The 21,775-nt window shown below is 40.9% G+C and overlaps 1 protein-coding gene across 1 annotated transcript in view; it reads left to right on the forward strand.

Annotated features, from left to right (window-relative positions):
* IPO13 (importin 13) overlaps window positions 1-21,775 on the forward strand; it is a gene marked incomplete in the record, with an annotated part of 1,347,960 nt that overhangs the window by 1,235,233 nt on the left and 90,952 nt on the right. Inside the window, 1 exon segment of the mRNA XM_044085442.1 lies at window positions 18,193-18,282. Coding sequence (XP_043941377.1) covers window positions 18,193-18,282 — 90 coding nt within the window.

Consider the following 21,775-nt stretch of genomic DNA (forward strand, 5'->3'; position numbering starts at 1 on the left):
GGGGTAAACCTACGATCTCCCATCCACTCACCAAGATTCCTCTTGAAGAGAGTCAATGAGGGACTCTGCCTAACCTGGACTGGGATTTTATTCCAGAGTGAAGGGAGCCTCTGGGTTATGAATATGTCCCTCCAGCATGTCCTATTTATTTCAGTACTGAGGTTCAAGTCTCTCGAGCGCGTAGCTCGATGGGATTTGGATTTTCTGAGGTGCAGCATGTCCATTAATTCCGGGTTGGACATGGCTTTATACGTCAGGCACAGATCGCCTCTGAACAGGCGGTATGCCACTGAGTAGAGCTGGAGTTTCTTTAACCGGGCAGCATATGGCATCTGTTTGAGCCCTGTGATCCTCTTGGTGAGGTACTTTTGGGGTCTTTCCAGTTGCTGCAAGTGTCTGGTAAGGTACATCCCAAAAGGGGCATTGTACTCAATTATGGGCCTGATGAGGGATGAGTAAAGAGGCACAATGACCTCCCCTGATCTAGATGTGAATCCCTTCATGATTAGGTGGGCTATATAAAATGTTTTTTTAACCACTTTGCCCAGGTGGTTGTCAAATGAGAGGTTGCTATCAACTTGGGTCCCCAGGTCCCTAATTACTTCTTCTGTACTTAATGGATTACCACATATGTGGTAATTTGTGTGCACTTTGTTTTTGCCAAAGGAGATGACTATACACTTTTTGGCATTTAGCTTGAGGCCATGGCTCTGGCACCAGTTGTCTGTTTCTATGAGGCCCTTTTGGAGGATGCTTGTGTCGGCTGGAGAGTCGATTATGGTGCCCAGTTTGCAGTCATCTGCAAACTTGGTCAGCCACAGTCCTTCCGTGTTGGCCTGTACCTCCGAGAAATATATACCGAACAAGAGAGGTCCCAGGACTGAGCCTTGTGGGACACCACTTGTAACTGGTTTGGAGTCTGACATGGCTCCAGCAATTCCTAACCATGTGGGTTCTGTCCTTGAGCCAGTTTGCAATCCATCTAGTGACATAGGGGTTTATATTTAAGCTGGTGAGCTTATCTATAATGCCCGAGTGGGGTATTGTATCGAAGGCTTTTGCGAGGTCCAGGTAGGCTGTGTGGACCACCTTCCCCTCGTCAATGGCCTTGGTGACTGTTTTAAAGAAATCAACCAGGTTTAAGAGGCAGGATCTGCCCTTAACAAAGCCGAACTGGGTAGGATCCAGTGTCTGTAGGTCTCCAATATCTTTATTTATGAGGTCCATGATGATCCTTTCCATAGCTTTGCAGACCAAGCTAGTCAGGATTATGGGGCGATAGTTTCCAGGATCCGTTGAGGCACCACCTTTATGGAGAGGGACCAGTGTTGCTATACGCCACTCTTTGGGCACATATCCTGTAGTAAGGCTGAGATTGAACAGTAGTTTTATATTTGGGTTTAGCTCTTCTTGGAGTTCATGTAGGACGCAGCCCGGGACACCGTCTGGTCCCATTGATGCTGTGTTTTTTGCTTTGGAGAGGGCGGCTCTTACCTGAGCATCTGAGATGTCAGGGGGGCAGCACTCTGCTGGAATAGATATATGCCCTTTTGGTGGGGAGGGGGGGAGAGAAGTTTGCGCTGAACCTGTCAGCTAGGATGTTGGCAATGTCTGTGGGTTTGGTGTATTTTTTGTCATTTTGGACTAATTCTGAGCATATCTGGGAATTACCACCCAGGTTCCTAACATAACTAAAGAAAGCCTTGTGATTATACTTAGTGTCCTGTGCAATTTTTCTCTCGAAGCTGGCCTTAGACAATTTTATGAGTGCCCGTAGTTTTTTGCTAATACTGATCAGTGATGCCTTCCCTTTTTGATATTTTTCTCTATCATTTAGTAGCTTCCTCCTCCTATTGTATAGTTTGTTTATGGCTGGGGTCCACCAGACAGGACGTCTGCCTTTGGAGGATTGGGTTTTGGTTTTATTTGGGATCGCATGATCCATGCATTCCTGAAGGTGTTCATAGAATGCGTTTATAAAGGATTCTGCGGTCTGGGCCATATTTTCCACAGGCCCGGGGGCTTTGAAGGATTCCACCTCAGTTTTGAGGAGTGTGAAATTTGCTTTAGAGAAGTTTTTCACTGTGGTTTTCTGGGTAGGAGGTGGGGTCGGGATGTGAATATCCAGTGAGATTAGTTTATGGTCTGATCTTATCAGTGAGGGATACACTTCTGGTCTGGAGCATAGAGTCCCCATGTTGGTGATGATCAGGTCCAGTATGTTTTCCCCTCTTGTGGGAGTGGTAACAAGTTGGTCCATAGCATTTGAGTTTATAAATTCTAGGAACCTTTGGGCTAGGGTGTTGGAGCTCGAGTAATGCTCCCAGTCTATGTTTGGGTAGTTGAAGTCGCCCAATATAATGGTGTTTGGAGAGACCTTCATATTTTCCAGTGTTCTCAGGAAGGCAGAGTGGGGTTCCTGGGTTTGGGAGGGTGGTCTGTAGCAGGCTATAAACTGGAAGGCAGTTTTACCCACTGTTAGGTGCACATGGATAGTCTCTGATGCTTCGTGCTTTGCCACCAACCTGGAGGTGTGGTTATCTTTGATGAATATCGATACTCCCCCTCCTTTTGTGGTTCGGTCCAAGTTTTGGGGCCGAAAAGCATGGTATGAGATATAACCTGGTAGTGCTGGGGTGCTCTCGGGAGCCCTGAACCAGGTTTCTGTTACTGCACAGATATTGATGTTCTCCATGCTAAGGAGAGTTTTGAGTGTGTGCATCTTGAGGTTTAGACTACTGGCGTTGAGTAGCATTACTCTTAGTTTCTTATCCCTTGTGATACCTATGGAGGTGGGTTTGTCTTTTGAGCCTTGCCTAAAAAAGGCACTATGGGGGTAGCAAGAGCCTTTGCCAGTATCCGAAAGCCCAGGGGTGACAGGTGCAAGCCGTCCCTAGTGAAGCATCGTGGCTTGTCGAGCATATCATCCCAAGCTGACAGGCATTGGATCCCCTTTGAATGACACCAGTACTTAAGCCAGTTGTTGAAATTGATCATCTTGTCTTCATATTGTGGCATCATTCTTGGTGAGGGTAAGATGCTACTCAAGGTCAGGATCATACTGGCCTGGGCTACATGCTCAGAGAGCTCCTCTATGTCTCTTTTCATGTAGTGCAGGGAGTTACGTCTCAGGTCATTCACACCAGCATGGACTATGACCGAGTCATATTTGTACTAGCCTTGGAGTGACCTGAGTGCTTGTGTTATGTGGCGGATCCTAGCGCCCAACAGGCTGCTCACCGTGACTCTCTCCTTGTTCAGCCTGGTGAGCGGGACGTCAGTGTGCCTGACGATAGTCACCTATTACAAGTGTATCAGGTGTGTTGTTTAGCCTTAAGGGCTGTGACTGTTCGGCACACTGGCTTTGTGAGATATGTGTTGCACATGTTTTGTTTTGGGGTACCGGTTGCTTGGGTGTCTGCTTTGGAGGTCTCTGCTGCTTAGGCAGATCTTTATTTAGAGTCTCTGAGTATGTATTTGTGTGATTGTGTGTTTGGTTTTCTGTCATGGTAGGTCTATGTGAGACTGGAATTGTAGTGAGTGTGGTTTCCTTCTCCTCCTGACTGGTTATGCCAGTACTGAGTTGAGAGAGCTTAGCCTCCAGTTTGGCTATATGGTTGCATCTGTCACGTGTTGGAATTTGTTGGGAGGAGGAGAGGGTTGTCTGTGTACATGAGGCAGTTGTAACATTGCCTCAAGATTCCCAGATTCACCAGCTGGACTGGAGAGGAGATTGACAACTGACCTTTGGGCATGCTAGAATAATATTGGGAATTCCTTTATAATTGAAAACGAGGGCCAGTGGGGAGTGAGGGTGTAGTGCTTTTAATTTTTAGTGCTGACTTATATAATTGATTTAGTGAGCAAGTGCCAGGTAACTTAAGTGCAATGTGTTACAGGTAACTTAAATGCAAAAACGACAAACAGTAACTTTCTTTCAAGTGAAACAAGAAAATAAGTACAGTAAGCAATGCAGTTATCACTAGTGATCCACAGAAGCGCTGAGAAGCCGCGTATTATGTGGAATTAGCGTTCCAGGGAAATAACAAGCAAACAAACAACAAGCATATAAACAAAGCTAGATTCAGCAGGCCTGGATCTAGTCTATGCTACAGCAAACAAGGTGTACCAATTTCAGTAAGATACAGTTCAAATATTCAGGCACTATAAACCTTTAACCAGAAATTCCCAGCTCAGAAGGGCAGAGTCCAGCTTCTTCTCCCACAAGAGTGCAAACCACGAACCTTCTTAATGTAAAATAACTGGCCGGAAGCCCAAGTGCTTAATCCAGAACTAATACACTTTAAGAATAACAGACACTGGGCTCTCAATCAGCAGTTCCCAACTTAGAAGGATGAAAGCTACCTGTCCTGCATAGTGCATGCCACAAACCTTCCTATTGTAAAACAACTGGTCTGAAGCCCAAGTGCTTAATCCAAAAGACTTAGAATGATAGCTACACTTTAATCAAGTTACTACCAAGCAGTAATAAATACAATTGAATACTTTAGAGAATGCCTGGAATAGTGCTCAAGTTACACAAACAAAGCTAGATCCAGCAGGCCCGAATCCAGTCTATGCCACAGCATGCACTATAAGCCTTTAACCAGAAATTCCCAGCTCAGAAGGGCAGTGTCCAGCCTCTCCTCCCACAAGAGTGCAGACCACGAACCCTCTTAATGTAAAATAACTGGCCTGAAAGCCCAAGTGCTTAAACCAGAATTAATACACTTTTAGAATAACAGACACTGAGCCCTCAGTCAGCAGTTCCCAACCTAGAAGGATGTAAGCTACCTGTTCTGCCACTACAGTGCAGACCACAAACCCTCTCACTGCAAAACAACTGGTCCGAAGCCCAAGTGTTTAAACCAAAAGGCTTAGAATGAGTTACACCAAGCAGTAATAAATACAATTGAGTACTTTTAAGATGATGCAAAAGTAAAATAAAGTAGGTAGAAACACAAGTACAGTAAAAGCAGATTAATTTTTTTTTCTGAACAAGTGCTGAGATTAAAGAAACAGATTTGAGTGCTGAAACTAGAAAACTGGCTAGTTAAAAGAAAAAAAAAACTAAGCTAGAAGGCTTCCCTCCAACACAGAAGGGCTTGGGGGCTCAGAAGCCTACAAATAGTCTATACCACTTAACAGGAAAGGCAGGAAACAAGCTTAATTTTTTTTTTCTGTTTCCCAGATGCTCTCTTTGTACACAGTAGGAGTGCCTGAAATCAGAATATGATCTCACTGCACTCAGTTGAGTGAGCAAATGATATGGGCCCAGAAGGAGTATCTAAACACAAATTTACAAGAGGGGCGGGCAGTTTCAAGGCCACTAAGATTAACACCAAAACAAAAACAGGGAGGGTAGGTGGGACTAACTGAAGAGCAGAGTCAAAACTTCCAGTTCAGTTAATATTCCTGCATCAAGATTACTGCCCATCACTTAAGAACTTAGATCAGCCCTACTCAAACAGGCCACTAAGATCCTCCAACAAATTACTACTTACAGTAATTAAACCAGGTAACTATCATGGCAATTCTCTACTCTCCCAAAGCAGTTAAAAGCATTCTCTAGTCTGCTCCTTGATCTGTTTAAAACTTTCATTTAGTGGCTACAGCTAGGAACTGTAATTTTTTCCCACCCATCCACCCTCCCTAGTTATACTTGGTGGCTTTGCAGTTGCCCGCCCATACTGTATATTTGATCTGTGACACTCCTCCAAGTCTAGTGTCATTAGTTCACTCAATCTAATAGAGAACATTTGTGAAGGCCAACCCACTCAGATTCTTAACGTTGAATTAACTTCTGTTCCAGCTTTCTCCATTTCAACTTTACTGGAAAAAAAATTCTAAGCTTGCTTCCCCCCTTTCCTGTGGCAGGTCAGATACGGATTTGCTGTGTCCAGGACTGTTTGTGAGCTCCTAAGCCCCCCTCCACTTAACTGGTGTTAAACTATTCCTGGCGCCATAAAGTCTGTTTTTCAAAATTTCCCTTGCAACTAGCCAGCTTTTTAGTTTTAGCACTCATCTGTTTCTTTGATCTCAGCACTTGTTCATAACTCATTGTAAGCACTAAATAAGTTACAAATTACTACAGCACTCAAGTTTCCTCACTTGTCTAGAGGAAAACAGTTTTTAGTACTTAATAAATAAGCACCTATTCAGGCATTCCTAAAGGTCAGCTCCCGGTATTTTCTCCTGTCTACCTGATGAATCTGGGCATCTTGAGACAATGCAGCAATTGCCTCATGTACACAGACAACCCTCTCCTCCTACCACCCAACACTATGACCTGTGAGAGATGCACTTATATAACCAAACTGGAAGCAAAGCTCTCTTTACCAAAGACAGGCCTAGACAGTCAAGCAGAGAAGGTAAACACTTGCACCGCTCCACACTCATCACATAGTCCCTCAAAACCTACACCACCAAAACACACACACAGAACCACAAAACACACACCTTACATTCACGGAGGCTCTCTGTACTAATCTGCCTAAACAACAGAGACCTCCAAAGCAGAAATGCAAGCAACCTCCACCCCCCAACACAACCCAAATGACACACAGTCCACATACTCTGTGTGCCACTCAACTACAGCTCATAAGGCATAACATACCCAACACTCTAGTCATAGGTGACTCTCTAGTCAGGCACACTGATGTTCCACTCACCAGGCTAAACAAGGAAAAAGTTACTGTCAGCTGCCTGTCAGGTGCCAGGATCCACCACATAACGCACGCACTCAGGTCACTCCACAACAAGTACAAATATAACTCTGTCATTGTCCATGTTGGTGTGAATGACCTGAGACTTACCTCCCTGGACTACATGAAAAGAGACATGGAGGAGCTCTCTGATCTTGTAGCCCAGGCCGGTATGACCCTAGCCCTGAGTAGCATCCTGCCATCACCCAGAATGACACCACAGTACAAGGACAAAATGATTGACTTTAACCATTGGCTAAGCTTCTGGTGTCATTCTAAGGGAATCCATTATCTGACTGCCTGGGATGACATGATCGACAGACCACGCTGCTTTGCCAGAGATGGCCTGCACCTGTCGCCCTTGGGATTCCGAATACTGGCAAAGGCTCTTGCCACCCCTATAGTGCCTTTTTTAGGCAAGGTTCAAATGACAAATTCACCACCGTAACAGATACAAGCAAGCAAAATCTGAGGGTAATGCTACTCAATGCTAGATGTCTAAACCTCAAAATGCACTCACTCGAGGCACTCCTTAAAATGGAGAACATTGACATTTGTGCATTGACAGAGACCTGGTTCAAAGCTCCAGAGAGCACCCCTGCATTACCAGGCTATAATTCATACCACACCTTTCGGCCACCAAACCCGGACCGAAACACTAAAGGTGGAGGTGTGTCCATATTCATTAAGGATATCCACACCTCCAAGCTAGTTGCTCAGCATAATGCATCCGAGATTATCCAAGTTCAACTAACTCTGGGCAAAACCACAATCCAGATTGTAGCTTGCTACAGACCCCCCACCATGCCCCAGGATTCCCACTCCTCTTTTCTTGATACACTGGAAAATATTAAGGTACAACTCAACACTCTAATAATGGGTGATTTCAACTACCCTACCATTAACTGGGAAAACTACTCATGTACCAACTCTTTTGCTCAACGTTTTCTGGAAATCATCAATTCCAACGATTTGGATCAGCTTATCCACACCCCCACCAGAGGCAGCAATATCCTAGACCTGGTCATCACCCACATGGGTAACTGGTGTTCCACACCAGAGGTCAGATCCGACCACAGGCTAATCACCTTAGACATCCACATCCCGCACCCACCCCCCATTAGGAAAACAACCGTAAAAAATTCTCCAAAGCCAACTTCACACTTCTTAAGACAGAAGTGGCAAACTTCATGACACCCATGCAGATGGACAATAGAGGTACGACTGCTGAATCCTACACAAATGCACTTTATAAGCACTTACACGAGTGCATGGATTGTGCTATCCCTAACAGAACCAAGATGCTATCCTCCAAAAAAGGAAGCCAATCTGGTGGTCTTCTGCTATAAACAAACTCTACAACAGAAGAAACTGTTGCAAAAAAGAGAAAAATCCCACGATTGGAGGAACTCCCTGGTCACCCTCAGTAAGAAGCTGAGATCCCTCATAAAATCCTCCAAAGCTAGTTATGAAAACAAAATTGCCACGGATTCTAAAGACAGTCACAAAGCATTCTATAGCTATGTTAAAAATCTCAATAGCAACACTCAGATCTGCTCTGAGTTACAGCACAATGACACTAAATATACAGAACCAACTAATATTGCCAACATCCTGGCAGATAGGTTCAGTGCTAACTTTACCCCCTCTCACTCCCTAAAGGGCCCATCTTTATACCGGAAGAATGCAAAGTTCCTGTAATCACGGCTGCACAGGTAAAAACTTCACTCTCCAAAGCCAAGAACATAGCATCCATGGGACCTGACAACATCCCAGGCTGCCTTTTAAATGAACTACAGAATGAACTGGCACCTCACCTAAGTGCCATGTTCAATCATAGCCTCACCTCAGGCTTTGTGCCCATTGAATGGCGCACCGCGACAGTTATCCCACTCCACAAAGGGGGGGGGGCCACAACAGACCCTGGGAACTACCGCCCCATTAGCCTGACAAGCCTCGTCTGCAAGGCCATGGAGCGTATCATCATGGAACTCATAAACAAAGACATTGGAGATCTCCAAACGCTGGACCCCGCACAGTTTGGGTTTGGACCCCCGCACAGTTTGGGTTTGTAAAAGGCAGATCATGTCTCCTAAACCTGATAGACTTCTTTGAAGTAGTCACCAAGGCCATGGATGAGGGTAAGGTGGGTCCCACAGCCTATCTAGATCTCGCCAAGGCGTTCAACACCATCCCCAACTCTGGAATTATAGATAAACTCACTAAACTAGGTATAAATCCCTATGTCACAAGATGGGTTGCCAACTGGCTTACTGAAAGAACCCACACTGTGAAAGTAGCAGACTCCAAATCAGACTTCAGACCAGTGACAACAGTGACAAGTGGAGTACCACAGGGTTCAGTCCTGGGTCCTCTCCTGTTTGGTATCTACCTCTGAATTACAGACAAACACAGAAGGTCTTTGGCTAACTAAATTTGCAGATGACTGCAAACTAGGAGCCATAATTGAAACTCCTAATGATGTGGACATCCTACAAAAGGGCCTCACTGAGACAGATGCCTGGGCCTGGTGTCAAAGACATGATTTCAAGCTCAATGCCAAAAAGTGCATTGTCCATCCCCTTTGGTAAAAATTCTGTACCCATGAGCTACCACATAGGCGGTAATCTACTTAATACCGAAAGTGTGATAAGAGACCTTGGGACACAGGTGGACAGTAGTATCTCCTTTGATAATCACATCGCCAAAGTGGTCAGGAAATCCTTCTACGTGGCACACCTCATCACAAAAGGTTTCTCATCCAGAAAAAAAGAGGTCATTGTTCCCCTCTACTCATCACTCATTAGACCCATTATAGAGTACAACGCCCCTTTTGGTATGTACCTCACAAGACATCTACAACAACTGGAAAGGTCGCAAAAATACCTCACAAAGAGGATTACTGGCCTCAAACAGATGCCTTACACAGACCGTCTCAAAAAAAATCCAGCTTTACTCTGTCGCATATCGCCTACTCAGAGGCGATCTCTGCCTAACATATAAAGCTATGCCAAACCCAGAGCTGTTGGACATGCTCCACTTAAAGAAATCCCAATCCCTCCGAGTTACACGCTCTAGGAACCTAAACCTTGTCACCACAATAAACAGAACATGCTGGAGGGATAGATTCCTGTCCCCGAGGCTTCCCATACTCTGGAACACAATAATTTTACAATACAATACCAAAAACACATTACAGGATAATACAAGAAATATATGTAGCAAGTAAGCTAAACAACTAATTAACAAAACAAGGAAATATCTAAAAAAAATACAATGCAGATTATTTAAGAAAAGCATATATAGTATAGAAGGCCAAGAAAAATAAAAGAAATTAGATGTCAGATGTTATGTTAGCAATACTTCTACTTGCAACAGCAAGACAGTGTAGAGATGAGTTGATAAGGAGGGAAAAAAGATGCATGTAAAACTTGAGATAGGTATAAAGGTATTTAAGGAGCAGTGAATTTAGAGGTAGGTAGAGAGACATTTGGTAGGTGCTGAAAAAAGCAGCTTAGAATATAAAAAGTGAAAAGATATTTTGGTTGAAAGAACAGGCATTGACAGAAAAGGTCAACCTGGGTTAGTGCAGGAGCACAGCCAGGTGTTACCTAGATGTTCTTAAGCAGTGATTTAAATGTGGATGTATTGTTAGTGTCATTTGAGGTATGGAATTCCAGGACTTGGATTTTCATAGGTAGGTACTAGGCTATTGGCCCTAGGGCCTTTACAAGCCTAGCCAAAAATGTACCCTGGCTTTCACCACCTAAGAAAATTATTTTCCTGTGGCCCTGTCAAACAGAACCACAGAAGTGATCCCCGGGGTGAATTTCCTATTACCCATCCAATCATCAAGATTTTTCTTGAAGAGTGCTAATGAGGAGCTCTGTTTGACATAGATAGGTAAGTCTGTTTCTGGTATTGTATTGCATTAATTTGCTTGTATTATTTTTTATAAAGGAGCTTTTCTCCCCAGGCCTCTGCTGAAAACAGACCTCTGGCCCAATCGGACATCCCTGGTAAACAAATGGAAAATAAAATAAGTAAATAAATAATTTAATAAATGTTAGGTAGTTGTGGAGTTCAAGCCAGTTTAGTTGCTTTAAGCTATGACAATGGTGAGTCCTCTGAGGGAGATTGGTGGCAAATTTAGCTATTTTATTGCAGCAGAAGGCAAGTTTCTTTCTTTGAGTATTGTTCAAGTTTGTTAGGATAGGAGTGGCTTATAAGAGAGTTGGCAATAAAAAGATAGTGGCTAGAGTTTTTCTTGCAGTATCTGTAAGGAATCCTTTGGTCCTGTAAAGGGAGCCTAGTTTCTGGTGTGCAGATGTAATGGCGTTCAGTATATGGTGGTCAAGTCATATTTGAGATAGTCCTCTATTATAATACCTAGACGTTTACTGTGATTTACAGTTTCAATGACAGTATTATTTGCTGACTTTATGGTAAAAGATTGCTTTTGATTTTGGCAACTTTTGAGGTAAAAAGCATTAACTTAGTTTTCTTGGGTTTGATATTTTGAGCCAGGTTTCTACAGAGGAGAAAGATTTTTGGGTAATGTCTTGGAGCTTATTTATTGTTGAGACCACACATTTTGAGTCTTCTGGATACTGAACTAAACTAGCATCGTGAGAGGATGTGTGGAGGTTAGTAATAAATGTATTAAATAGGAGAGGACCCATGACAGAGTCCAGAGGGGGACACCGTTAGTAACTGGTTGAAAGGATGAATAGGTTTGTTGCCATTTAAAGGCTTTGTTGCCTTCCAGACAGGTAACTAAGAAACTACAGCAAGGAGTTTTGTGAAAGTCCTATTGAGGAGAGTTGAATGAGCAGTTGTTGGTGCGGGACAGTATCAAATGCCTTTGCCAAGTCTAAGAACATGGTGGAGACAAGCAGACCATTGTTTGTGTTGATTTATTATATTAGTAAAATGTAGTAGAGCAGTAGTGATGCTGTGCTGGAGTCTAAAGTCATGTGTTTCTGAGAGCAGGTTATCTGAGGTTAGTATTGCATCAGCTGCATATGGATTTATTTCTCTAATATTTTGGAGGGGGGATCATTATTGGTCTGTAGTTATTAGACTCTGTATATGTGCCACTTTTGTGTAGTGGTATGTAGAATTTTTTCCTCAGTGCTGGGACATATCTTTCTGCTATGCACCTTAGAGTATTTAATTTTGTATCCAGTCATTGCATCCAATTTTAAATTGCAGACATCTTTATTAATTTTGATGATCTCTTTCATTTCAGTAAGAACTTTCTCAGACCATTTCTAACAGTGGTGACAGTTTTCAGACTTGTAAATTCCATAAGGATGCTCTGACCGTGGTGAAGCAAGGACAGGATAGTATTGTAATCTAAATACAGTACAGGAGGTAGGTTAGGATGATTTAGGATTCAGAAGACGGGGAAGTGTTCATCTCAGAGAATGATAAAAATATGTGCTGCCTGTCCTAAAACCTCCAACCTGTGATGAACCTTCCTTTGGAAACTCTCAATAGACTTTCCCGTTGATGAAGTCTTCTATAGACTAGCTTGTAGCCAAAATATTTACCACAAAAATGTTTTAACTGGGAAATGTTTTCTGAGAAAGAAAGATGGAGTAACCTTGGGTCATTACAAATCATGGAACCTGTCCTCAAGGATACAGTCGGGAAGGGTCTGGATTCTGCTCCAAAAAGGGAGAGATGCCCTCAGCAAGCCACCAGTAAAGTGTAGAGGAGAGAGATTTCATTAGGCATCATAGGACAGCCTCCTTTTTGATTTCTTTGAGCCATTATATGTTCCAGAACCTATGGCAGCTTTCCAGCTTGATGCCTCATAAGAGTCTAAGGTCCAAAGACTATCAAAGAACAGAGGAGTGGGTCAGACACCTACTGTTTACATTCACAACTTCAATAAACTAAAATAAAACATAAAATATAGTACCAGAGAAAGCACATTCATCTCCAAGCTTAGCACTGAAGAAGTTAAATCCTGTGATTTTCAGCCATGTTATATTAGAGAGATTATCTCTGCAGTATTTAAATATCTGACTTGTTCCTGTGCTCTTCCATCATTGGTGACATTAGATATTACATTTCTGTTTATAGTTATAGACCTGGATTTAGGGAACAAATGGATCAGCAATATTTGTATGAGTGAAGACAGCTTGACAGTAAGTGAAGTTAGATTTATAGGAGAGTGTCTAGACAATATTTAAAAATATATTTTTTTAAAGAACACATTTTCAGCAAATGGGGGGGTGGCAGTGGGTGACACCATGGCCTTGAATTTTGCCAGTCTTGTGATAGCTTCTTTGGAAAAGAAATTTTCATACAAAAAGTGATTTCAGAAAGATAACCGCATATCCTTAACAGCAACTCGGCTACAATCAACCCCCCCCCCCCCGTATAACAAAGCTGTAACTTATAAATATTAAACATCTGACTTAAAATCCTTTTCTGACACAGAAATAATAAATTAAGGTAATAGTGTTATTAAACTAAATTACTTCCCACAACACTAAAAACATTATGTAGATAGATTTGTGTAGAAAATTACAGCTTGAAAGCAGTTATTTGAGAGTGCGCTTGCATGTTGAGAGGATCTCTAAATGCCTTCGTACTTGGAGATATCCAACAGGACTGTTAAAAGATTCTATTTTACATTGTGAGCTCTTGGAACTATTTAATAGACATGATTGGGAATTGCTCAAGTTGCTTATTAGAGACTGTGGTAGGAAAATGAACGGTTTGTTGAAAGACATTAATAAGGTGGACAATAATGTACACAGTGATAAACATTGATCAATATAATAGTTTATTAATGAAAATAGAGCATGACATTGGAGAACTTTAAAAATAAGAAAGTGAAGAAGCTTTATAGGGACAAAATGGAGTAGGAGACGGGTGTTGCCTAACCCCCTCCCCCTGTTGGGGTAAACAGACTAACCCCCAGGTTCATTTTGAACAAGAAGTTGAAGGGTTAGATAACAGTGTTAATAATGACTACAATGAACTTAGTGTGAATGCAATTCGGCGTGATGACACTTTACCCTCCTTTGAGGAGGTCCCTGAGGTTGAGGAACTGGAGGGAGGAGAACACAGCAAATTTATTAGAGGTGAACCATTGGCAGCAGAACCCCTCTCATGGGTGCAGAAGGGGGAAAGGGAGGGGGAGCTCTTAGAGGGCTCATTATTAGTTGAATTCAAGGTTGTTTGTAATGACTATGATTACTTTAAAATACGCAATTACAGCAGTGTGGAGGCTGATGTTATGCCGGCTAACATTTTTAAATGTGGTTTTACATTTGTGCCAACTAGGAGAAGCAAAGCTGAGGAGGTCCCTATGCAGCTGAAATTATATGTGAGGAAATTAAATTGTGCATTTTATTTTAAGGAGGCCACTAAGGAAAAGTATTATGCATTGTCGATTATTAAAAGGCCTAGCACCTTTAATCCTCCACTCCACCCTAGGTTCTGTTGTTTGAGAAATTTTGTGAAGTTGAAATAAGGAACTATTTAAAGGCCAGTGTAAATTTGTCTGAGTATATCTTAAGTGAGCAAGAAAGGGCCCTGTTAAGGGAAGTATCTCAGAATAAACAGGTTAGAGTTGCGAAGCCTGATAAGGGTGGGGGTTTGGTGGTTATAGACACTAATGACTATATAAATAAAAGTTTGAATCTTTTATAGTGCAACACTTATGAGGAAGCCTCAATAAATCAAATGAATATTGCATATTGTAAAATTGATTTGACTTTAGAGGAAATGTTATTAAGTAATCAGATAACTGTTGAGGATTGTAACTTTGTCAATAACTCTAAACCCCCCACCATTTTTGGAATCCCCAAGGTCCATAAAAATGCCTCTGATCCCCCATGTGTCCTGTTGTGGATGCTAAAGCATCTAAAACTTTTACTTTAGCCAAGTACATTGGTTTTTAAACCAAGGCAATTTTTGAGACTAATCCATGTTTACTGAAGGGTTCCTGGGATTTTTAATCTAGGATTTCTGATGATCTTTTTTGTGATGATATTATATTTGTTACAATCGATATTCAAAATATATATTCTGTTATCCCTCATGATACAGGCATAGAATGGTTTTATGAATATCTTAACCATCACACGTCTTTAAGTTATGGAAAAATTGACATTTTAAGGACTTTTGTGGGTATTGTCTTGGAGAATAATGTTTTGACATTTAAAAGTCAACTTTTTAGACAGACAACAAGGGTAGTCAGGGGGCAGCATGTGCCCCATGTTTGTCAATGCAGTCCTTTTGTTTTGAGAAATTAATTTTGTTTTAAATTGTGAATTCAAAATAGTTGGCTATTATATGGGTGATTTTTAGACTATATGATTTTTTTTCTGGAGGGATACTGAGGCTAGGCTGCAGGAATTGTTTGACTATTTGCATTCCACAACTGATTTCCTTAAGTTTGTTATGGACGTTCAGAGAGGTTCTGTGAATTTTTTGGATGTCACTTTAAGGAAGAACTATGATAAAAAGGGCTTTGATTCCAATATTTATCATAAGCCCACCTACTCAAATTCTTTGCTTCATTTTGAGAGTACGCACCCCTTGTACCAGAAAAAAAGCCTTGATAAAAGGGCAGTGTTTAAGACTGGCCTGAATGATATCTGGTGAGATTGATTTTCAGTTTGAAATGAGAAAGTTCAGGGATATGTTTAGTAGTAGGGGTTATCCCGACACTTATCTGTTAAACATTTTTAAGGAAGTGGAGTTTAAGAGAAAGATGGGCCATTTTGCATCATCACTGGGGAAAAAGGATGGGCTTGCTCTTTGTAATTCCATTAATAGTATGAGGAATGATATTAATGTTTCCAGTTGTTTAATAAGTCCCCTGTTTTAACTTATACCAGTAACTTCCACAACCTTAGATCTATTATAGAAAGAAATTGGATGGTATTTGGGGTTAAGGAATATATAGACATTGTGGGGGTAAAGCCTTTTATTATATATATAAAAAAAAAACTAAGTTTTAAAATTATATTGGAAAAAATGGGTTTGTTAAGCCAGGAAGGTAAGATGTTGAAGTATGGTAATTGTGCTAAGTGCCAACACATCCTTGTGGGTTCCACCTGCTTTGTGAAGGGTTATGGTGAAATTAAATTGCACCATAGATTTCACTGTAGTAAGTAAGGAGTAGTCTGCATGGACCAATGTGAGTTTTGTATGGCATTTTATATTGGTAAGACCAAGCTTGGCCTCAGAAAAAGGATTTACCAACATTTATATGACATAAACAAGAAAGATGACAGGAATGCTTTATTTAAGCATTTGAAGAGGAATCCTACATATACGTTTAGGTTTATAGTAACAGACCAGGTGGACTTAGGACAGCGGAGGGACCGTGTGATTATTCTGAGTTTTTACAGCTTAGGTGGCAGTTGAGAACTAATGCCACAATAAGCCCGGGTCTTAATGAGAACATTTTGATTAGTAGCATTTTAAAATTAAAAGCTGCTTACTTTTTTTTTTATATGAAAAATTTTTTACTTTGCAAGCACAAGCCCATAATGTTTTTATAAGGTTGTGGGAAGTTATAATAACAACACTGTTACCTTAGTTTATTATTTTTTATGTCGGAAAAGGATTTTAGGTAAGATTATTTTATAGATTCATTGGTTGGTACTAGGCTATCGGCTCTAGGGCCTATACAAGCGTAGCCATAACAATTCCCTGGCTATTTCTTTCCACACTATTTACTTTCCTGGACCCCTGTCTAGCAGGGTGACTGACGTGATCCCCGGGGTGAATTTCCTTTCTCCCATCCAATCATCAAGGTTCCTTTTGAAGAGGGCCAAAGAGGCGCTCTGCTTGACATGTATGGACAGTCTATTCCAGAGTCTGGGGAGTCTCTGGGTCAGGAACCTATCCCTCCAGCATGTTTTGTTTATTGTGATGACAAGATTTAGATCCCTGGAATGTGTGGCTGTGAGGGATTGGGATTTCTTTAAGTGTAGCATGTCCAACAGCTCTGGGTTTGACATGGCCTTGTATGTTAAGCAGAGAACACCTCGGAGTAGACGATATGCGACAGAGTGTAGCTGGAGTTTTTTAAGGCGGCCAGCATAGGGCATCTGCTTTAGGCCTGTGATTCTTTTAGTGAGGTATTTCTGAGACCTTTCCAGTTGTTGCAGATGTCTTGAGAGGTACATACCAAATGGGGCGTTGTATTCTATAATGGGTCTAATGAGGGATGCGTACAGTGGGATAATGACCTCCTTTTTTCTGGATGAAAAGCCCTTAGTGATGAGGTGTGCCACATAGAAGGATGTCCTGACTGTTGTGGCGATGTGGTTATTGAAGGTGAGACCACTGTCCACCTGTGTCCCTAAGTCTCTCATCACTATCATTATTATTTTTAATATTTAAAAGTTACATCTTTGTTATACTTTTGACAAATATATATTTTTTGGGGGGGTGATTGTAATTGATTTCAGAAAGCTCAGATATTATGCCAGGTTTATTGATATTTTCTTAATTACAGTAGGATCCTGTGTGTATCAGGGTTTCCTTTGTGGTCTTAGTCAAGGAGCAGAGTTTTTGGAATTTTCACATCAGTGTACTTTCACCTTTGTCACATCTTTGGATTTGTTTGTACATAAGAAAGATAGCAGTTTATCCAGACGTATTAGTCATAAAATACAGCTTATAATTCTCTGCTTCATTTTAAGAGCATGTACCCTGTAAATGAAAGATGGGTGTGTTCAAGTTCACATTCACTACAATCAAAAATCTTACAACAAAAACAGAGATCATTAGGGAACTGGAGCTACAACTAATTGATAAATTTAGGTTTTGGAGGTATCCAGAAGTTGTTTTTGAGTATCCCTAAAAATATTACTGGTTCCAATGGTGAGTACTTGAAACAATCCAACTCTGATTCAAGTACATTCTTGTGCCTGATGTAAATAATTTAATTATTATTAATAAAGGAAATTTTAAAAAATATAAGAGTAATAATGAAGTTTTTTAATTGGTTGGTAAATCACCTAAGTTTTTTAGTAAGAGGGGGAATAGCATTAAGAATATTGTAGAAAACAAAAAGATCAACGCATTTCCTGAACTGAACGAAGGACTATCAAGTGTTAAAATTGCAAGACGTAAGTTCATGAATGATGGCCCTTGTACCTTTTTGTGCAATACAGGTAGTGCTAGAAGTCTCTCTAGTATTTTTCCTCACATCAGAATATGTGGTATACTTCTCATTTTGTTCATTTTTTTAGTAAATTTACCCATAATCACACTGAGATTATGATAAATAGTAGCACAGAACAAAGAACATATGTTATATGGACTGTGCTTTTATTTTAATTTGTAAAAGGAAAAGAATGTCTGTAGTAAACGAGTATGTACAGAAACTTTCAAGCATTTGCAGTAAGATATGTTTTTCAGTCCCTAAGAAAAGAAGTTACGTTATACAGTAAATTTATCAATTTAAGGTGTTAGACCTGCTAATGCATTTGTTGCATTGCAGGCTGAGTTGCTTCAACGCTGTGGAGACATAGCACCTGCTGGACAAGTTGTACATGAAGAGGGAAGACTACTTCTACAAACCGTTCTAGAGGTGAGTATGCTTCCTGAGCACAGTGCACTGAATTTTGTTTGTAGCCCAGAAGCTGTGTTACTAAGAAAGCTAAGGCGGGTGGCTGATATTTTCAAGTAGTATGGACTTCGACTTGTTCTGTGGGATCTTGTTGGTAACCATTCGTGTTGATATCAGTATATACTAATTTTTATTTTGTATGATTTTCTATGGTGGTGGAATTCCTTCTTCTGCTTGCTGGTAAAACCTCTCTTTTGGAATTTTTCCACTAGTCATCAAAAAGCAAAAGTGGTTAACAAAAGCTCTGATTTAAAGAAATTGGGCACATAAGTTCAGGAAGAGGAAAAATACTTTTTTAGGTATATATCAGAAAGGAGGAAGAAGTGATATAAATGCGCAGGCAGTGAAAATAATTTTTGGGTGATAGGTACTTTGCCTCACTCTTTGTGAAGGAAAGGGAGGTGAATGCAGTGTATTTGAGGGGGAGGTAAGACAACATGGTGAGAGCAGTGGACAGGCACCGGGATAGACAGAGAAGAAGTAGACAGGGAACTGGGTGCTTTTCAGAAAGCTAAAACACAGGAATGAAATTGCCTTTTTCCCATCATCTTCAGGAATCTGGCAAGTGTGCTGGCTGAATCAGGCAATGTGCTTGAATCTACCTGTTCACTGCACAAGTGTTTGAGAACCAGAGTTTCCTTGTACAGTAGACTGCCTCTTATCCGGTCTCGCTGGGACCGGATCTTGGGCTGGATAAACGAATGGCTGGTTAATCAGAAATAGCATGCAAAATAATATTTATAGGTTATAAATCAGCTAGAATAACAGGATTTGTGTTAGCATGCATTTTTCTAATGAATATGAAGTCTAAAACTCAAATGTATGTCATTATTTAGCCCAGAAGAGGTGGAAGTATTCTTCTTTGTTGTGTTTTGCTAGTACTACTGCAGAAATGTGATGGCCAGTTAAAGAGGGGCCAGACAAGAGGGAGTTTACTGTATAAGCAGAAGCAGAAATTCCAGGGAATTCTAGTGTATGTAAACTTAACAGTGGCTAGGAAAGTTGTGGAGGCAGTCGTGAAGGAAAGGTTGGTCACTTTCCTAGGGGACAGCAATCTCCAGGATAGCAAACATTATGGGTTAATGGCTAGAAGGAACTCTCAAGCATGATCCACTTTTGTGGCTAGATATGCGAGACGTTGAAAGTAGATTACTAGCAGACCTGGTTTTCCTGGACTTCCCCTGGGCCTTTGACATGGTCCTGCACAGGCAGATGCAAAAAAAAAAAAAACTGGAGGATAAGGGATATAATGGCAGTTGAGCTGGGTTGCTGCATAGTTGAAGAGTAGGGCAAAGTAGGTTGTGTCGGGAGTACTGATGTCAGAAATAAGTGATGTGACAATTGAGAGTGCTGCAGGAATTGGTGCCAAGTCCAGCGTGTGCTTATTTCACACATGCCAAAGTGAACAGAAAGTAGGATATTAACCTTGTTACTGATAACAGAAAGATTTGTACCTCAGAATAGGATGGAGGAAAGTATTTAAAAAGGCTGACAAAATAGACAAAAAAAGTGACAGTCGAGGCTCATTGCAGAGGATGAAGTACTTCATTTGATCCACAGCAACACTTGTTTAAATTATCAGAAGAGAGTAGAAGTGATGGCAGAATAGCATAAAAGCGATCTGAGGGTGTTAATCACAGCTAAATTGGACCAGGAGGAGCACACTTATGTTGCAGCGGTGACAGTATTCAATTGCTGGTGTTTTTTCCTTAAAGAAATATAGTCTAGAAGAAAATAACTACGGCTTCATCCTTGCCTGTCCCTGGTCATGCTACACTCTGGAGTGCTCTGCACAGTTCTGGAGGTCATATAAGGAGAGATGCATCAAGCTGCTGGAAAAAGTCCAGATGAAAATTTTAAGAAGGGTATGTGAGATTTTGTGGACAGACTGTTGCCAGAAGTCAATTTGCCTTAAGCTCTTCTTGCTAGAGACCAGAAAAAAATAGAGATGTGATGTGACTGCACAGCAGTGTATTAGAGTGATATGAAGGGTTCAGATTGGGTAGGAATTATGCTAATAGCAAGCATGTGCAGCAGATTGTAGGAACCGCATACTTCTGAATACGTAGAAGATTTTCTTTTCCACAGTAAGGGTTATGGACTTGTGGAATAGACCACCAGAATGGATGGTAGAGAGAGAGAGAGAGAGAGAGAGAGAGAGAGAAAACCATAGATTCATTCAAGAGTGATAGTGAAAAGGTAGGGAGGTAGAATGGTAAATGCTCTTAAAAGTGATGTGTACGTTTAACTCTTTCTTCTCCTGCTATCATGCAAATATAATATCTTTCCTCCAAAGATTCTGACTGTGAAAGGTTTTAGTGAACTAATAGGACAGGGTGGAATTTTTTGATGGAGATAATGGAATGGATCGTATCCCTGTTTTAGTATTTTTTATCTGCTATTTTATTATTGTTCCCCACTAAATTGATTTGCAATTTCTGTTGTGATCTCCACTGCCAGGTAACTGACACCTAATATATGTACAGTCACCTCAGCTTGTTTAGTGTGTAGTTCCATTTTCTTTTACGAGAAAGGATTAGCTAAGGAATATATAAGCCTTTTTAATGTGGCTGACCTCACTGGACAGTGATGCCCTGATCTCCAGAACCTTGATTTATTTTGGGGCATACTGCCCTGCATTAGAAGGCTAGCATCAGGATTAGGATCTTTTTATGTCCAACATTTTTTAAGGCTATGGGTCATCATTTGGATTGTAGACTTTGATTCCCATAATACAGAGATGGCTTGTATGGGAGTTGTAGTTTTCAAAAATAAATAAAATACTGGTTTCATAGCAATGAAAAAGAAGTAGTTATGAATGGAAACATTGACAGTACCATTTATATTATGGATAAGACTGTGGATGTTGTGCAGCATGTACAAATGCGTATTCCTTTGTATTATTGCAGTGTACATTTTTTGACTTGCATTACTCCCATTAGAAATTGCACTTATTTTATTATGATTTGGATTGTTGTACTAATGTAGCTCAGAATGAATGATTGTACACAGTTCAGCTACCTCAGCAAATACTTAGAAAATAAATCGGATGTTTGTTTAAAATGGCTTATTTAGTAAGTCACCCAGTGTGGTCTTTCTGCGATCTCGCTGAAAAAATTCTTCCTTCTAGCATAGCCTGTGTACAAGATGGCTTTTTAAGTATGCATTAATTTTTGCCGATTCATATACCGAGGCCAAATCATGACGGAGAAGCTTGTGATGTTCATCATTTGATCACTGTGCAGCAGCCGTAGCTATATGGTTTATATCCTGCAAAGGATACAAGAGCTGGACAACTTCTAAACTTTAAGGGCACCTTCCACTTACACAAACCATTAGTCAGCTTGTGCTGAGCAGACTAAAAAGAATGGTTTGAGAGCAAAGCCTTTCAGAGCTTTCCTGATGCTGAAAAGCAGTCTTCATCATCAGGGAAGCTCTGAAGAGCTTGGTATAC

This window comes from Protopterus annectens, chromosome 10.part0 (assembly GCF_019279795.1).
Source record: "Protopterus annectens isolate FY-2018-M chromosome 10.part0, PAN1.0, whole genome shotgun sequence".
NCBI classification, from domain to species: domain Eukaryota; kingdom Metazoa; phylum Chordata; order Ceratodontiformes; family Protopteridae; genus Protopterus; species Protopterus annectens.